Source organism: Anser anser (genome assembly GCF_964211835.1).
Source record: "Anser anser genome assembly, chromosome: 23".
Taxonomy (NCBI): domain Eukaryota; kingdom Metazoa; phylum Chordata; class Aves; order Anseriformes; family Anatidae; genus Anser; species Anser anser.
The window spans coordinates 4,114,503-4,132,625 of NC_139744.1; the positions used below are offsets into that span (position 1 = coordinate 4,114,503).

The window sequence follows — 18,123 nt, forward strand, 5'->3', positions numbered from 1 at the left end:
CCAGACAGTTCCTATCAGTACTGCCATATAATGGAGGAAAATATGATCCAAAACTTACCTGATAATTGGGTGGGAAGTTCTTTAAAGTCTTAAGGAAATGCACTCTAATTTGAGACACTATTTTATTAACATGGAGTTTTAAAGCAAAAAGATGAACTTTGCGATTCATTTTACAGCTGCTTTAGCAAGTGTTTTGAAATAGTTAACACTAAAGCAGTAAGATTAAACAGGGACAAAGCACCAATTTTCACCTCCCCACACTTCCACAGAGTGATTCATAAAAACGCTCAGCTTTGTAGACTTCTGCAAACTCACATATTTGATAGGCAAGGCAAACTTTTCCATTAATGCTCTCTGGCTTTTTATTTGGCCTACACTTTAGCCAAAAGCCACAAACAAATCACAATGCAGCTGAAAACAATTTCATAAGCTGAATTTTATGATTACTGTGTTTTTGGGGTTGGGTAAAATCTGCCTGCTGCAGTGGGAAGCTTCAAGAAGGATTGTTTCATGGCATGGTCTGAAGGCTGTAGGGTTAGAATGAGACTAGGTATTTCTGCTAGTCCCTTTCACACCCCAAACAACCACCGCTGTCATTCGCTCTCACAAAATTCCGCTTTGAAAACCCCATTACCATTAGTATTTGTGCCTGCTTACCTCCAGTTCCTTATCACTGAGAGAACCCACGCTGCACAAGCTCTGGTTGGAAGACTCACTATTTAATGGACCCTAGTGAAAAACAAGCAGAGACCGTTAGAAATGATCCCCGTACACGGCAGACACACCCTACCACACACTGCACCTCTGGGCTAACTATGCTGCTCTAAGCCATGTGGATACAGCAGCAACACGGGTCAAATGCCTAGACACATGCTAGAGCACCAAAAACCTCCAGAAGCCATTTGGAGCAAGATGGAAACTGGACTGCCAGTTGGCCAGTCTTTTCTCAGCGTACTGATTTGGCCTTTGGAGTGGTATTTCTGTGTCGATTTGAACCCTAATTGTCCTATTTAACCACAATCACAAAACAGCCAAAGCACTATTCACAAAGGTCTAAGGCAACTGGCTTGAGAAACAAAACTTTGGATTTGTTGAGGAGCATTAGTTCAAAGCTCAGCTCTTCAGGCAAGCATCTGCTCGACCTTGGGCTATGAGTTTAAAGGTATTTTCCATCTGGCAAGGCACCCCTTGCTGTTATCAGATGCTGGCAGTACCACTGATTTTTCTTGAAAATGTGTATTTGATGCTTTTTCCCCCTCCCACTAAAGAAATGAACAAGTGAAAGTTGTGTTAACAGCAGTAGAACCGTCACCCATAAAATAATCTCTCTCACTAGGCTCTTTTATGGACCCAAGGCTGACCTGCCCATAAAGCAGCTGCTTCTGCCACGCTAAAGCACAAATCCAAGAGGCTGGAACAGATTTACCTAAAGAGCATCCAGTTACCTACAAGAGTCTAGCATCTTCACAGGCTCTGCTGGATACACACCTACATTTAAGGTACACAAGCGCTTTTGAAAATTATTTTCCAAAAATCTCTTTAAGTTGTTTTTAAAACGAAAGAAGAGTGAATCATGCAAAGTCACTGTTTTAGCCTAGTGCTCTGACACAAAAGCATCCTCCCACGGACCTAACTTAAGAAATCTAGACAAATTTGACAAAGATATAAAAACAAGATTCACAATTACTGATGAAATGCATTAACAGGAAGAATGACATGATAAAGCCAACTCTCCATTAATAACTTGTGAGCATCTTCTCCCAAAGATTCATTCTATTTTGGCATTCTTATTTTTTGCAGTAACCACTTCCCACCAATCAACCTTTCCTCAAGGCAAAGCCACTTCTCATTATATACTTGAAAAGAAGACTTATGGGAGGGGTAGAGAAGAAGCCTTAATACCACAGAAGAATCCCACAACAGATTGTTTTTGAGGGTGGCAGTTCTCCCTTCCCCATTTATAAGACAAACACCACCATCAAATTAAGCTTGTGACACAACCTAGCTATTACTAACCCCATTCCCAATCAGGCATGGGCACCAAGTACAAGTTCTGTTTACCTCCCGTGTTACTCTGTGAATGTTAACTAGCAAATTTGTTACTCCTTAAAGGACAGAGTTGCCTCAAGGGAACAAAAAAAAAAAGCCTACACCTGAACAGCTCAGGAAGCTACACATTCAGGATTCCCTTCCAAACACAAATTACTGAAAAAGACATTGCAGATATGCTTTAAGCCATACTATTTCCCCCTTCAACTCATCACACAAATAGCTCAAAGGCATTAAGACATTTTACCTTGCGCCCTCGGTGAGGCAAAAGATTAAAATTAAGTTGCTTTTTATACGGAGAAACAAGCTCCCACCTCCGTCTGCCCTGGAACCTCTCCACTGTGATGGCTCACGAGGGTACTGCCCCCGTTTGTCACGGAGATTTATTTCTTGGCCAACAGAACTCAACAGAACTGCCAACACTAACCTTAACTACATCCACATTAAGTCCTCCTTGATAATAAATGTATTGTCTGATGGCAAGCGGCGATAGAAAGCTGATCTTTTCACCTACGTACAGAGCTTGTTTACAAACAGCACAAGCGACGTCCTCTAAAATCCTTCGCTTCCTCTCGTGCGCTGAAACCTCAGCAGCACGGCCAGCCACCAGCCTCCTGTGCGAGTGTGAAAGCTCGATTAGGTGTGGAAGCATCCCAACAAGTTAGCATCTGCTGGCCTCGGATGGACAGGCTGGGGCTCTGACATAACCAAGATGAAAGCTGTTTCCACGTTTGGTTAAGATTTGGTGCCTCCATTTTGCACGTGGAGAGCAAGTGACAGGAACAGCTGTCCCAAAACGCCACGTTTGAGCTTCGCAGAGACATTGTGGTTGAAAGCATGCGGCCGTGGCGCTGACCTGCACTCCAGGGCAACCTGGGGTAATAAGCTGATAAAGCCATCTATAGTTAGAAGCAGTCCTAAGATTTTTCAGAAATACAGGTTTAACCTCACCTATACAAAAAATCCCGTCTGTTTGCACCAGAATATAAAGCTCTGAAACGCAAGCAGCCGGAAAAGTACCTAAAAATGTTTATCTTCCTTCCAATACACAACTACCTGTAATATTCCACGTGGGATTTGCAGTTCTAGAGGAGTTGGAATCAAATCCTTTTTTTTTTTTATATTAGCAAAAGAGCAATTCAATTCAGATTACAAGTTCTAGAAGAGCAAAAATACTAATTTCCCTTTACTTTAAAAACTTCCTCTAGAAACTCCAGTGACAAAATCATAAAATTGAAGCTAACACAGGAATAGAAAGGGTGGAAAGGAATCGAGTACTCAGTTATGGAGTCAGGAAAGAAAAGCTTGTCAGTTGTTTATAAATATCTAGCAAGTTCACTGCCATGTTTATTGACACTGTGAACAAATGCAAAACCCTCTGTAGACACTTTTTGACTTATTTCCACTGAGCGAGTTTTCTTTCCCTTCGTTATCTTCAAGACAGCCTTCCACTTCTTTTACTGTAAAGTATGAGGCCTATCTTACAGGCAAGAAGCTAAAGCATCTTGCTCGAGTCAAGCTGTTAGCAAAAAAGTCTTGTTTTGAGGCGTTTTGGCTATGGAAACACGGATTGTTTGTTAGAACATGCTGCGCTTGAAGCAATAAGGATGCAATATCAAGGATGTTCGAGGAGCACGGCCTAGTCCTCCGCTGCACCTCTCCTCTCAGTTATGCAAGAGGAAGAACACAGTTTTCACGCTCATCCAGCTACATATCTGGTTTCACACACAACCTCGTGTCAGCCACTGCTGGTAGCAACAGGTTTAGACAATGGATATGAGAAGCTCTGCATCTCAGCATCTGCCCCTCAGCTGACAGTGAGGGAGTAAGTGTGTGCACGGACTAAAAAAAAAAATCTTCAAATTTATGTTTTATCATTCCTGACTATTTATATTTAACTCAGCAACTGACACTGGATAAATGTTCAGTACTTAATTTAGCATACCATTTTAAGTGGTCGTGACACAAAAGGAATTAAAGGAATGAACGTGAATTTTGAGGGAAAAACAAGTAAGCAGGAGCAAGAAATACTAACATCAGAATATAGCTGGGGAAGTAGTAGTAGGGAATGAGCATGCCATAGTTCACAAGGGAAGGGCTTATGAATTTTGTTCCTGAAGTCACTTTCACTGGTATCTGGCTTTTCTAGCACCGACTACTTCGGGATAATACCGCATTTCTCCAGTATCGCTTCCAGCCCCGTCATCCACTATTCCCTGTCAAGAGAAACCGTGATGGGGCTCTGCAAAAATTTGAAATACGTGGGTCATCTGAAATAAGCTAATGGCTCCTATAGTGTTTACCCAAATGACAAGCACAAGAACAGCACACACTTCCTCCTCCGCGAGGAATTTCTTTCCGAGATAAGCTGGCGTGCTCTTTTCCCTTGTGATTCACCTTTCAACTGCTGCTTTGAGTCCGTGGCCTACCTCTGCACGACAACACCTCCATGTTGAGAAGTGGATGAAGAGTTCGCAGGCCCTTTCAAGACTCCTACTCAAAGGCAAGAATTAAAAACCTGTCCATTTACACAAGCTAGTTAGTCATTTCTCCCTTTGCGAGAGCCCAGGGAGGGCCACAAACAAGGCACAATGGCTGCAGTTTCAATAGAAACAACTTAACCTGATAATAGCTCCCATCACATCTTCTGGAACAAAGTTAGTCTGACTCAGGCCTCCCTTACCTACCTCCTGTTCAAGCCTAAATACTGCCTTGCATGACTCGTGCATTTCCTCAGCCTCTCCAAGCTGCCAGAAATGATCCTTCAGGCTCGTCCGCAACTCTTCTGTTGTCCAGTCTCCATTTTGTGCTCTGCAACTCCTCAGACTGGAAGAGAGCTCTAGGAATCCGAGCTGCCTAGCTGGAGCCTCACATGTGGGTTTACGTGCGTTGCAAAACTCTCTTGCTAACTCAGTGGCGGAGATGTGCTTCACTACCTCAGGCCAATGCAGCCCAAATTATTCTGAACTCTGCAGCAAATCAAGAGATTTCAAAGGGAAAAAGTCAGTCCTTAATTCCACTCAAAGTTACTGCTGACTCTACAAGGGAGAATTAAAGACTGCTTCTTAGCTGGGCTTCTAGAAAAGCCCCGTGTTAATCAACATCATGGCCAATAATGAGATCCCCACATCACTTCTGTGTTCCAGGTTTGTCTTTTTGCCACGGGAAGTTATCTGCTATCAGACGTTCACAGGTAACCTCCACCATAGCTGATGGGTAAGCATATTTGCAACAGGATTTGCTTGGCTCCCATTATACCTCCAGAGTTCCCGCAATGAAAAAAACAATATTTTTATGTTACTGATGGCAAACTGGACAGAAGGGTCACGCAACTCACCCTGAACCTCCTCTCACAGGGGCAGAAGCAGAACTGAGATCTGACAACTATTCCTGAACTCCAGCAGCCAGACAACGGTTTGAAATAAGTCGCGATGCACAAAGAAGCATCCAAACAATTTTCAAGTATCTGGCATGAAGTCCTGGCACTTTCTGTGGTAGCTGATAAATTCATTTCTAAGCTTCAAAACTCTTATTAATTAGTTCTTCTGGTGGCACGTGACACCTGTCAAGGACTACTGTGCAGCACTGCTTCCCTCCAGGGAAGATACAATTATGCTCATACATTAATTCTCAACCTAGTAACTTTTGCTGCTAAAAACACTGCTAAGTAGACCAAACAACTGGTAGTTACTGAACTAATCAAGACTTTCCATCCTAGAGCGACAGAAAAATGGAAAAACAGACAAAAAAAGGCAACTACAAAATAATACAAGTAAATGCTGTTCTTTTTTATGATCCATTTATCGTCTTTTTGGAGGCAGATGTCCTGCAATGTGACACTATTCAGGTTATTTTCATTTCCCTCTTTGTGACACCACACAGAGGGAGGGCAGAGAGCTGCAGCTACCACCAACACTTCAGTTCCAGCACAGTCCTCCAGACCTACAACATTCCTGCAGCAAGACAGTTACTCTCTCTAGAAATACTTCAGCCTTTTTAGATTAGCTATAATAAAGTGTTGCACGCAGCTTAGTTTGAAGATCTTTTAAAGACCAAATTTGCAGAAGAAATGCCTGCTGCAGCTATGATCCACCCTGGTTAGGCCTGAAGCAAGCTGTGTGCAAACAAATCCATCCAGCACAATTACCTATTCCAATTCTTATCCAGTAAAAGTCTCTGGAAATGACAAATCCTTCAGAGCTAACCTGCGCGGTATCTTAAAGCCGGCACCCAGGCAGGGGGAAGGGAGGCAGAAGATGCGAACAGACAAAACTAAACAATGTTATCTCCAGAAACAAACTACTTTTTGTCTTCTGTACCTACTGACCCAGGAAAGATGCCTGAGATGACTAGTCAGAATAACGCCTCAACTGAACACGCTTAGATTTCCCCTAAATAAATAAACACAAACAGGAGTTAGATAAGCAGACTACTTGTAGATGTCAGACAGTCATGTGTTAATTCAAGGACCGGCTTTGTGAATTTGGGAAAGAATGGCACTTTACCATATGGCAAGAATAGACATCTAAAGCATCGCTGGCTTTTTGAAGCTATCTAGTGACCTGGATGAACCACATGAGTATAACAGTTGCCTAGAAACATTCCTTGCTCATAAATTCCACGTATAAACTCCAAGCTTCAAGAGAAATATATTCTCCAACTATTAAGTAAGAGAATTCATCACAGTCTTGCAACAGAATTTTGAGGCATTTGGGACTGCAAATGACCTCGGTCATTGGGTTGTGCCTTCAGCTACCACAGGAGGTGACAGCACACAGCTGCTTCCAAAACAGTTTAGGATTTCTGCCCTCTACTACTGTTACTGGAAAGCTCTTCTAGAATCCTGTGACTCTGATGACTAGAAGCTTTTTATTCCAGTTTCTAGACTGAAAATTTATCCTCGATCAGCTTACTTTTATTCGTTCTTCGAACCGAGTACAGATATCCTTGCAAATATGGTGGGAAAACGGGCTTTAAAGCTGCATTTCTACCAAGGACGTAAACGAGCACGTTAGTTTTACGCAGGCTCAAAATATACCCTGTATTTTTAAACATTAAAGAAACCTAGCCAAACACACCAAGTGATACAACAAGCCAGTGGAAGGCAGGAAGCTCGGAGCTGTAACTGCCTGCCCCATTCACCCAATAGGAGAGCATCTAAGATGACATTTCTTCCTTTTATGCAATAAACAGCAACAGAATACCTTCTATCCCAGGAGGATGTGCCAGTCCCAGTCCCACTAGATGGCACTAACTTACTCGACATAGCTTTCCTTAAACATTTAATTGGAAAAGGCTAAAAACCTTAGTTGAATCATACAAATTGTATCACAGCTTTCCCAACACATTCCCTTTAAGACAGTGACCTACCAATGCCAGTGCGGAGCATGACGGACGGAGACTTGGGGGGGTAGGGAGGGAATTTGAAGCACCAACCTGGGAGGGAACGTAGTAGCTGAGATTAATATTGCAACCAAGACTTGCTGCAACATAGTAGAGTCATGCTAATTCATATCAATGGCTGGCTGATCTATTGCAAATTAGCAAGTATGCAAGTAAATAAATATATATTGCTTGAAGTGTAACGCATTTTAACAGTTTACTGGCTAATACAAAGTAATACACTATACTGCATAACAACAGGTAAAAACAAAACTCGGTTAAAGAGGAGCTTTGCTCTAAGTGCAATCTTCAAGAAATGAGGCCTTATTATTTGGTATGCTTTAGTTAAAAAAAGGCTTTTCAATATGCGCCTATACAGAGGAAGGGTACACAGGGTTTCTAGCTCAAACATATAGAAAACAATTAAGACTTGCTATCCCGTATCCTTTTCCTTTAAAAGGAGCAATTCCTAACATTTTTCAAGAGCACCGAGTATGTTGGCACTGTTTTAAAGCAATGATAGTGTCTGTGATTCTAAGTCTTAGCTATTCTAGAAAGTCATTTGGCTTTATTTTTATTGGTACAGCTAAAGATGTTAAAGTTACGTATGCGGGGGGGAAGAAGCAAGAAACAGATGAGAAAGTACATAAAAAGTTGTAATGCTGTATAAAACACGTCTTTCAAGATCATAACTACATTATGGAGCATAAACTTATGCTTGCAGAAGACCTAAGGTTAAAAAAAAAGTCTTAAAGGTGGGAAAAACATCAAAAAACCCACACTCCTACTTCAGTAACTGAAATAGTTACCCCTGAACTTCTAGTGTTAATCATCCTTACTATGCTTCTTGAATGCTGAATATTTTACTTATTCATGCTCCCTTCCAGGGCTTAGCCTTGTTTGAATCCAGACGGAAGTACAGAAATAAGGTGTAAACTCAAACTAAACTGTTTTTCAAGTTCTGATCTACTTTCATGTTTTCTAAGAAATACATCTACAAAGTTTCTTCCCAAAATAATTCTAAGATGCTTAAAAAAAAAAATAACACTGCAAAACTAGCGTTTTACCTTCTACCTTGATGTTGTCCAAAACTTGGTATCTTCATCAAAAATAAACTCCTTATCACTGACCTAGTTTAAAATGAGTTCTGCCACCATTTCATTGCTCAGAGAGACAATCAATTAACGCTACCAACGACATCAGGAGAGCTAACAACTTAATGCTAGCATATCAAGCAACCACAGAATGTTGTTATTAGGTGCCTTACTCAGGAAAGCCAGCTACTGAACTGTTATGAAGTTGTACGTGAGGACAAAGATGGGATTTTACTAGCAGGTTGTGGATCACTGATATAGGAGGGTTTACCTTCAAGTACTTTTTTTGTGTGTCCCATGCAATCGAGTACACAATTTTAGCACATTGTACCCACAAAGAACTGGATGAACAAATTCCTGAAAATATTAAGCCCGGTTACATGTTGTATCAAACACAATACGCTTGAAACTATATCTAACAAGTGGCCAAATTCAATTCTCAAATAAGAACTTGGAGAAAGGAAGAGACAGATGAGATTCCCATTCCCAAAGACAAAGTTGTCTGGTTTTGGGGGTGTGCAAGCTACCTCAAGATGGAGCAACTCCTAAGAACTTGATTAGGACCCCAAATCTTCTGTATAGCAGTGTCTGCTCATAGAGATCCCATTTTCATTCCTCTTAAACATACTTCAGGCAAATTAGCACTCAAAACACAATTATCAATGTAAAACATTCTGCTAGCAAAGCAAAATTATCAATGTAGAACGAAAAAAAAAGTGCGGTGCAGGATGGACAAGCAGTCATGCCTTTTACAGAAGGTACTTACACTCACCTTGGCAACACCGACTCCAGTGAACCTGGCCTCCAGTAGTTCCTGCCTTCGTGGGTCCAGGCTATGCAATTCTTCCATCATTTCTGCTGCTGTGGGAGAACAACAGCCAGATTATGCAGTGCAAGGAAGGGAGAGATTTAACATTCTGTGCCACCGATGAGACTCAAAAGCGTCTGTTTTGCAGCAGGACCACGTAGAGAGCGTTTTCTTGCAAGAGAAATACGAAATTACCATGCCGTAATAACATGACTTTGTCACCGTATTACTGTATTTAAACCACAACCCTGCTGGAGAGTTTCATCTTCTATCTGTAGCACCAGCCATTTCAAGATCTCTTAATCCAAGAAACCAATTATGTCACATTCTCCCACTGGATGCTTTATTAAAAGGAAAACATGGGACTACAGCGTTATGACTAAAGGCTTCAGAGCTTTTCATCCATGCTGCATGACTAGGAGAAAAAAAAAGCAACGCTCCTCACCCCAGAATTTATTTTTGGCCAATCCCTAAAATACAAGGTCTCCCCAAACTCCAGATTTCACTGACAATACTACTGACAGCAGCCGTGGTTCTTCCAAGCACAGAAAAGGATCGTAAGAAGAAAATAATGCACGTTTACACCTTTTACTTTACAAAGTATCGGATACCTCTAGGGCTGCATCTTTATACTGGATGTACCTGGGGTACCTCTTGGCGATCCGACACAGCAGATGCCATTATTTGAAGGGTTCAGGTGAGGAGAAAAAAAAAAAAGCATAGTCGTACAAACAGGTTAAAATGACAGAATATACAATTCAAATACTGAACTGTGAAAAAATGGGACAAATTTCAATGCTCATTTTTAACTGTGAATCACATCTTCCCAACTGTACCAATCAAGTTCATCATTTCCAGAAATGTCTGTTCCAGTTTCATTTCCCGGACGAAGGTAGAGAAAAGAGATAGAAGATAAAGATTTGCTGTATAAAGAGCATATGCGATGAGGAAAGTTCTTGAAGGGCAGCAAGTGCCCTCTAGAACAGGCAGTATACAATTGTTCCTTTTATTAACTGTCCATTTTGTCCCCGCTGTTTCCTCCAAACGCTGCAGACCTAAGTTACGGGGGGCTAAGGGAATCAGTCTGGGGGGCACTTCCAAAAGCTCTCCCCAGTCAGCAACAAGCCTCAAAAACTAATGGAATACTAAATGCGGTCATTAGGGAGCCTTATTTCTACTATTTGTTCCAACCCCCCCTAACAAAAAGCTATCAGCCTAGGTTTCAAAACAGGAAATCTGTGCAGAGGAAAATGACAGACGAGCCGTGCAGGCTGAGATGTCGAAGTGCTCCGAGCCCCGTCCCCCATCTCGGGGGCACCATCCGGGAGGGAATGGCAGCCCGGGGCGGGGATGCTGGGCCGGGAAGGGGCCGCCACAAGTTGCTGAGCCTTTTTCCTCCCTCTGGCCGGAGCCCATCTTCTGCCGGGGCCTGGGGAATGCCCTGGGCTGGGGCACTGCTGGCAGCCGCCCCCTGCCCTCCCTCCCTCCCTCCCAGCAGCGGGGCTGCCCTTCCCCGATGGCTTTAAAAAAAAAAAAGGGGGGGGGGGGGGGGATGATTTTCAAGCCCTCTCTAACCCCAAGCTGGCAAAAAAGAGAGGCGCTGGGAAATAAATGGGTGAGTGAGCAGCCTGCACCGCCTCGGCCTGCCTCCTCCCGGCACCCGGGGCAGCGCTGCCCCAACTCCCAGGCCGGGGCCTCGGAGGCCGTGCCCGCCTCCCCTTCACCTCCCCCTTGGGGGGGGATTTTTCGGGCCGCTGGGGCCGGAGCCCCGCGGTTTTTGCCTTTTTTTATTATTTTTTTTAAACCTCTTCTCCCCCCCCCCCCCCCCCACCTCTGCTCTGCTCTCCTCCAGGCCTCGCGGCGGGGCCAGCAGCCGCGGCCCAGGCCTCGCTCCCGCCGCCTCGGGGCACGCAGGCCGCGGGCCCTTCCGCCGTGACCCCGGCTCGGCCCGGCCGCAGCCGGCCCCGGGGGGCGCTCCAACACCCCCGGAGCCCCTCGCAGCCCCGCCGGGATCCCCCCACCCCACCCCCCAGGACGTCCCCCAGGCCCCCCGGGGCTGCTTCGGGCCCTGCCGGCCGGGAGGGAGGCGGAGGAAGGGAGATGGGGGGGGGGGGGGTTCCCCCGCTGTCCCCCCGCTTTTTCCCCCTCGGGGCTTCTCTCACCTGGCGCTGCCGCTGCTCCTGCCGCCGCCCCGCCGCTCCTCTCCCCTCCTGCCCGGGCCGAGCGCTCCCCGGGCACCGCTCGGCTCCCGCCGCCGGGGGCAGGAGGAGGAGGAGGAGGAGGAGGAGGAGGAGGAAGGAGGGAGGGAACCTGCTGCTGCTGCTGCGGCGGCGGCGGCGGAGGCACGGGCGGGAGGGGGGAGGCCAGGGGCGGCTCCGCGGCCTCCCGGGCACCGAGAAGGGCGGAGGGGTGGCGGCAGAGAGGAGGGGGGAGAACCAGGGGGGGGGCGAGCCCCGAGGGCGGGGATGGAGGAGCCGGAGCAGGCCGCGGATCCCCGGCCTCGCGTAGGAGCCTGGGCCGGCCGCCGTGCAGCCTAGGCCGGGCGCGGGGGGGGGGGGGGGGGGGGGGGGGCAAGGCCCGGCGGCAGGACAAAGGCCCGGGGGAGGGCTCGGGCGGCCGGGCAGGTGCTGAGGGGGGGGGTCGCTGAAAGAGGGGGGGGGTGCGGGTGGGTTGCGGGGACCCCTGGGCTGGGCTGGGCGGGGGCGGGCAGGTGCGGGGCCGGGGCTCCCTCCTCCCCCTCCCTCCCTCCCTCCCGCCCGCAGCGCTCGGCCCGGCCCGGCCCGGCCCGGCTCGATTGGTGCACACACAGTGGTGAAAGCGCGCCGCGTCTCGCGAGATTTGCACGCGCGGCGAGAGGGCGGGGGAGGGGAGGGAGGGGAGGGGAGGGGGCGGGGGGGGGAAGGTGGGGGGGGAGAGGGGGAAGGGCAGGTCAGCGCGGGAGGGGGAGGGGGGAGGTCGGAGGGGGCGGGGTCTGGCGGCGGGGGGAGGGGCTTGAGGGGAGGGGGGAGGGAGGGGGAGGGGGCTGGCAATGGGGGGGGCAGCAGGTGGGGGGGGCTGGGGGTCGGGGGGCTGCTTGTGGGGGTTGGGGGGGCAGCTTATGGGGGGTCGGGGGGGGCCTGAGGGTCAGGGGGGGCCTGGGGGGCTGCTTATGGGGTCATGGAGGGCCTGGGGGGGCAGCTTACGGGGGTCAGGGAGGCTGGGGGGGGTCAGGCAGCTTGGGGGGGTGGGCAGCTGATGGGGGACAGGGAGGTGGGGGGGGTCAGCTTATGGGGGGGTCAAGGGGGGGCTGAGGGGCAGGGGGGGCCTGGGGGGGCTGCTTATGGGGGTCAGGGATGCTGGGGGTGGCAGCTTTTGGGGGTCAAAATGGGCCCGGGGGGCAGAGAAGCTGGGGGGGGGCTGCTTATGGGGTCATGGAAGACCTGGGGGGGGCAAGTTTACGGGGGTCGGGGGGGGCTGGGGGTCAGAGAGGCCTGGGGGGGGCAGGTTATGGGGGTCTGGGGGGAGGCAGCTTATGGGGGTCAGGGAGGCTGGGGGGGGTCAGGCAGGTTGGGGGGGGCAGCTTATGGGGTCAGGGTGGGCCGGGGGGAAAGCAGCCATGAGGGGACAGATCCAGCCTCGGGGTGCGGACAGGCCTGGGGGGGCTGCAGGCACAAGGTGGGGGGGGGGGGGCACAGCAGCCCCAGTGTGTTTCCCCTTTTGGGGTGACCTCCACTGAAGTCCAGGGTGTCCCCAGAGAGGGGATGTGGGGGGGTCTCCATGCACCCCCCCGGCACCACCCCCAGCTCCATCTTCCTCAGGAGCGGCGGCCTCACTCCCAAAAGCGCCCTCAGCCCCACAGGGAGGGGGCCGGGGTGCCCTGGTGCCCCCCCGGCCTTGTCCACCTACCACCACGGGCACCCCCAAAGCCCCCCCAGGAGCCAAGAAGCCCCCCCAGGAGCCAGGCCCGGCCGCCGCCTCACGCAGCCCCAGTCCTTTGGGGCTGATGGAGCAGGGACGTGGCCGTAAAGCACAACCCCACCACGTTAACCGCTGCCTTTCTGAGGCTGTGCCGAGACGCTGAGGAAAAAAAAAACGAATAAATAAAGACCAAAAAAAAAAAAAAAAGAATAATAATAATAAAAAAGGCTCATCCTGGCTGCGGCGAGAGGTTAGAGCGCGGCGCATTTGCCTCTCTCGCAGGCGGCGGGGGCCGAGCGCCGGGCGGTGCAAGCCGCTCGGCTTTAAGGCTGAATCAGCTTTCTGAAAAGCAAACAAGCAGGGGGGGGGGAAATTGGGGAAAAAAAAAAAAAAAAAAAAAAGAAGGAAAAGGAAAAAAAAAAATAAAAATCGGCGTGTTAGGAAGGGAAGTGGCCAGGCCTGTCCGAGGGGAGGCAGGCGCGGATTAGCGATGCGAGGCTGCCGGCGCTTTGGGAAGGGTTCGGCCAGGCAAAAGCGGGGCGTCCCGCACCTCCGGCAGCCCGAATCCTCTCCCCGAGCCTTTGCCCACCAGTTTGGCAACGGGGACGATGCGGGGAGGAGCTGGCGAGGTTCAGCTCCGGGGGGGGGGAATAATCGCTCTTGCGACACGATGGGGGAAGTTCCATTATTTTAAACTCGTTAATTTATCGTCCGCGGAGCCCCGCGTTATTTGTTAACTTCGTGTCGCAAATGGCTCTTGGGGCGCCTGCCTGTTCTCGCAAGCTGTGTTTCCTGTGCTTTAATCTGTTTTTCGGTAGAAGAGCCACTCCAGTTTCAGCTCCCGCTGCGTGATTCACATTTTCAGCACGGCCAGCGGCAGGAATTTGTAAAATAAATAAATAAATAGCGTTTAGTCTTTTTTTTTTTCTCCCCCCCGCCCCCCCCCCCCCCCAAAAAAAAGAAGAAATTCTAGAGTCAATATTCCATCAGCTGGTAAGCTAATCACAGCCATTTAGGGGAGCGCTAATTAGTAACATTTGCAGTTAACATTGTTTGAGGAGGTATAAATTTCATTTGTGGAGTTGCTGCTTGATTTGGGGTGGAGGGGGGAGAAGATCTGGAAGGCGTTAGACCCAGGAAAGCGACCGGCTTCCAACGCCCCCCAGCTCTTCTGGAGCCCGGCCACTGCACCTAAAAACGCCCCGAACTTTGTAGGGAGCCGTTTGTGATCTCAGTGCTGAACAGAAAACAGATGCCGTGCCGCTGGATCTATCACATCAGCCCCGTCTCTGTGTTTTAGGGGTGGTAGGGTCGCTTTGATGAGGACCCTGGGAGGTAAAAGCCTCCTGGAGACCCAGAGCATTTATTTCAGGCAGAAATGTTTTCTGAAAGGCGCCCTGCGCTGGTGGAGCAGCGGGTGGTTACTTCTGATAAGGAACCCGACGAGCTGAGGTTGCACCATCCTCCTCTTGTAACGTGCCCCTCTTCCAGCCCCGTATTCCTCAGCCCTTAGCAAAAGGCTCAGGGTTTCTCTTCTCACGTGCAGTTTTGTGGCTGGAGCACCCCTCCTTCAGCACGCTCCTGGATTTTCAGCTAGCTGTGAGTGCTCACAACCGCTTTATTTTCAGCCTCGGTCAGCCGTACAGTTGCATCTTTTCCTTCTCTGCTGCAAACCCCAATTGCCCCCTCTGCCTTTGTCCTCCCAGGAGCAGCTCGGAGCAACACCCTCAGCTGCAGCTTCCTTCCCGAGATGCCAAACCAGCACGTAGGACGAGGCAGCCCATCTTTTGGTGTTGCGGAGGGGAAAGGAATCAACAAGTTGCAACCACATTTATGGCGGCAGCCAAAAATTCAGAGTAGCCTTTGAGGGCATCGCTTGCCGTCAGAGAAGTCCTGGGTAGGTACGAGGGGATTGCAGACAAATTTGCCATCGAGCCCCTGCAGGAAGTAAGTTATCAGATAGATTTCCCAATCAGAGCCTGTGAAGTCCGATATCTCAGAGGTTTTTGTCTTATACCCCACCTCAACGCCATTTTCAGCAGGGACGCAGCACCCCCCCCTGCCCGGTCCTTCCCTTCTTATCATGGGGGGCCAACACCGGGTGCCCTGGAACAGCAATGGTCTCCGAAGTGAAAACGGATTTACCTGGATGAGACACGGCACAGCTGGGCTCTTTGTTACGGCATTACTTCCCATGGGACTTCATAACCCAGGTTGGGACTCAGCAGAGAAGTGGCAGATTTTTATTTTATTTTTTCTAAATAGAAAGAGCTAACTTATCGGAATGTCCTCGCAAGAAAAGATCATTTTATGACTTTCTGTTTTCACAGGGAAAGGTTTTCTAATTCAAAGTGGCTGGGAGATGTAAATATTTAAACATTTTGTATAAGAAACATTCTGATTCAATCCAAAATTCTAATGTGAAATTTTAAGATACCGTGTTTAAAAACATACAAAACATCCAAATTAAAAAAAAAAAAAAAGGAAAACAAAATTGTTATTTCACTGTGATTTTCCCCACTCTATTTCAGTTTGTGAACACCTGGCCCAGCATAAGAAGAGAACATTTGGATCTCCGAGAACTCTCACGCAGCAAAACTCCTTCTGCCAGCCCCTACGTGCACAGCACGTGAAAACTCCTCTGTTTCCCCCGTTTTCCTTAACTCCATACGAGGCTGGAGCCCCGGTGCTTTGGTCCTTTTAGAGGAGCTGGTTTGAAAGCTGGCGGGCAGGACGGCAACGAGCAATGCAGTATGTGCACGGCTGACCAAATATTATCTCATTCGTGGGGGCAAGCCAGCCCTCCTACACCAGCGCCGGTGCCAGATCCCTCCCGTACAGCATCCTGCTCTCCAGGTCTGCCATCAGCCAGCGCTAACGCTTCCTATTACATCCCCTGTGGCAGCTCTCATCTTCTTGCATCGCTCTCCTTGGATGTCAGCGATATGCTTGGCATGTTGCGCTCGTGTCGTGTTGGAGAAGAACCACTCGGCTGCCGCAGCCATTTTGTCACTGAATCGTACCGGAGCAGCCTCAGAGCTCCTCTCCAGCCAGCACCGCGTGTTTAGCAAAAGGAGAGCAAACCCCTGCCTCTGCATCACTGCTTCACTGTTAACCCATGTTAGATTTGGTCAAAATTTGCTAAGGTTTTAGAGATTTTAACACAGCCATGCAACAAGCTCTCTGTCTTGAATTTTGAAAAGATAAATTAAAAGTCAAAGTCCTTATCTGTTTAACGCCACGGGTGCTTTGCCTTTGCATTCCAGGCTTTTAAAATATTCCAACTGCATTTTCCCTCGCATTTCTGTACAACCATGAGGTCTAGGAGTGTACTGACATGATGTAACACAGAAAAAGGAGAGCTGAGATTCCTCGGTGATAGCAGGAATCCGGGACCTGGGGACTTGAGGAAAGCGTCAAATTGCCTGAACCCTTAAAACATAAGAGCTGTCATCAGTGATCTCAAACCTGAAAACTCTAAAGCCAACAGAAAAACAAAGCAAGTTCGGCACTCAACAGGTTTCTTACAGATTTAGCACGGGGGATGATCTCACTCGAGGCATCACATCCAGAAGAGGCCAAGCCTTGCCTGCAGAGCAGCCTGTCCTACCTAACCAGACACAAGTGGCAACTGAGGGCTTTTCTAGACTTGGGGCATTCAGAACACCTTAGCCTTGCGTGGATTCTCTGGTGTCTAGCGAGGGTAGGGCTCCAGCAGAGCCTTTCCCTCCCTAGGAATGGTAAAAGGGTCTCCTCGTTTTCTAGACAGGGAGAAAGTTGGTATCAGCTACTCGGAGATAACATGCCATCGCCTGACTCCTTCCTGAGGCCATTCGGAGCCTCCGCCCTCCCACACAATGGGGTTTATCTCGGAGGTTGTTCCTGCCCCTCCCTCTGTCTACACCTTCAGGTATCCCATTAGGGAGGCTTTGATACCCGAACCCAGTAGGAAAGCATCCAGGTCGCTCAACCTCCACGCTTGCAGCGAGCCAAGCACAACCTCAGCGCCGTGCCCGGATCCAAGGCAGCGTGTGTCCTGCCTGCCTGGAGGCATTCGCTTTCCCCAAAGTGCACAGCTCTGGAGAAAACCATTGTTTGTTCTTCTGCATGCACCCGAAATGGTGCGATTTCCTTTACGTGCCAGCAAACCTACCCCTGTCCTCGTTCACTGCTAGCTTCCTAGAATACGAGAGGATAATATTCTCCGCAGGATTTGCCCCCTGCTTCTCTTCCCCTGCATAAAACGGGTATAATAACACCCTACCTTACAGGGCTTTCTGAAGGCTTCAATTAAACAAACTGCTCTTAGATTTGTGTAAGAGGAAAATTAAATCAACATCCTATTGTAAAGCTGGAGGTACCGCATGCATATTTCTCTGCGTATATTCAGACTGTGTGAACGTGTGTAAATACATACCAACCTTCACAACAAGGGTTGTCTCAGTAGGGAAGAAGTCACTTGAAGTTAAGGAAAAGCTAGATTTAGTTTTGCATGCAACCTTGATCGACCCTTGGCATAGAATATGGAAAAAACACACAGCTGTGTAATTAAAGGCTGCAGCGCAGTCTGTCTGTCTAGGTGGTGCCTGGTGTATCTGCTGCCCTGGTGGGGGGCACCCAGCACAGCGCCGTGCGCTAGGTCCCATGGATAAAATAGTGGTCTGGGGGGAGATCAGCCAAATTTTCCTTCCAAATGAGGAAAGCCACATCCAGTGCCCCCTGGAGGAGGGTGATGGGGTGCCTCTCCACTTCCAGCGGTACAGCAAATCCCCTGGTGTGCCCCTTGCACACCCCCACGGTGTGAGCCTGGCCTCCGTGACCTGGGACTGGACTGCAAGCAGCAACTTTCCATTTCACGTGAACTGAAAGAAAGTTTCACAGGATGAAGGACTG

At 48.8% G+C, this 18,123-nt stretch overlaps 1 protein-coding gene and 1 long non-coding RNA gene across 10 annotated transcripts in view; one reads left to right on the forward strand and one right to left on the reverse strand.

Moving 5' to 3' along the window:
- The window catches only part of TLK2 (tousled like kinase 2), a 45,148-nt gene extending 32,989 nt beyond the window's left edge, over positions 1 to 12,159 (reverse strand). For 2 of the 8 annotated variants that reach the window (XM_083809562.1, XM_083809556.1), the window contains exons 1-4: positions 11,496 to 12,159; positions 9,298 to 9,386; positions 7,420 to 7,485; positions 658 to 729 (exon numbers count right to left, since the gene is read on the reverse strand). In XM_083809562.1, the coding sequence (XP_083665688.1) occupies positions 658 to 729; positions 7,420 to 7,485; positions 9,298 to 9,378 (219 nt within the window). In that variant the 5' untranslated portion in view covers positions 9,379 to 9,386; positions 11,496 to 12,159. Of the gene's footprint in view, positions 1 to 657; positions 730 to 4,736; positions 5,019 to 7,419; positions 7,486 to 9,297; positions 9,387 to 11,495 lie in introns of those variants that run through there. The other 6 variants (XM_083809563.1, XM_083809557.1, XM_083809558.1 and 3 more) reach the window with 6 other exon arrangements.
- Positions 12,160 to 12,853: 694 nt separating this feature from the next.
- On the forward strand, positions 12,854 to 16,662 carry LOC310885800. 2 transcript variants are annotated; one of them, XR_014574981.1, is made up of 3 exons: positions 12,854 to 15,177; positions 15,270 to 15,443; positions 15,762 to 16,662. It is a non-coding gene; the product is annotated as an uncharacterized lncRNA (long non-coding RNA). The 2 variants fall into 2 exon arrangements; XR_014574982.1 differs by having other exon boundaries at positions 12,854 to 15,127.
- Positions 16,663 to 18,123: the final 1,461 nt, after the last annotated feature.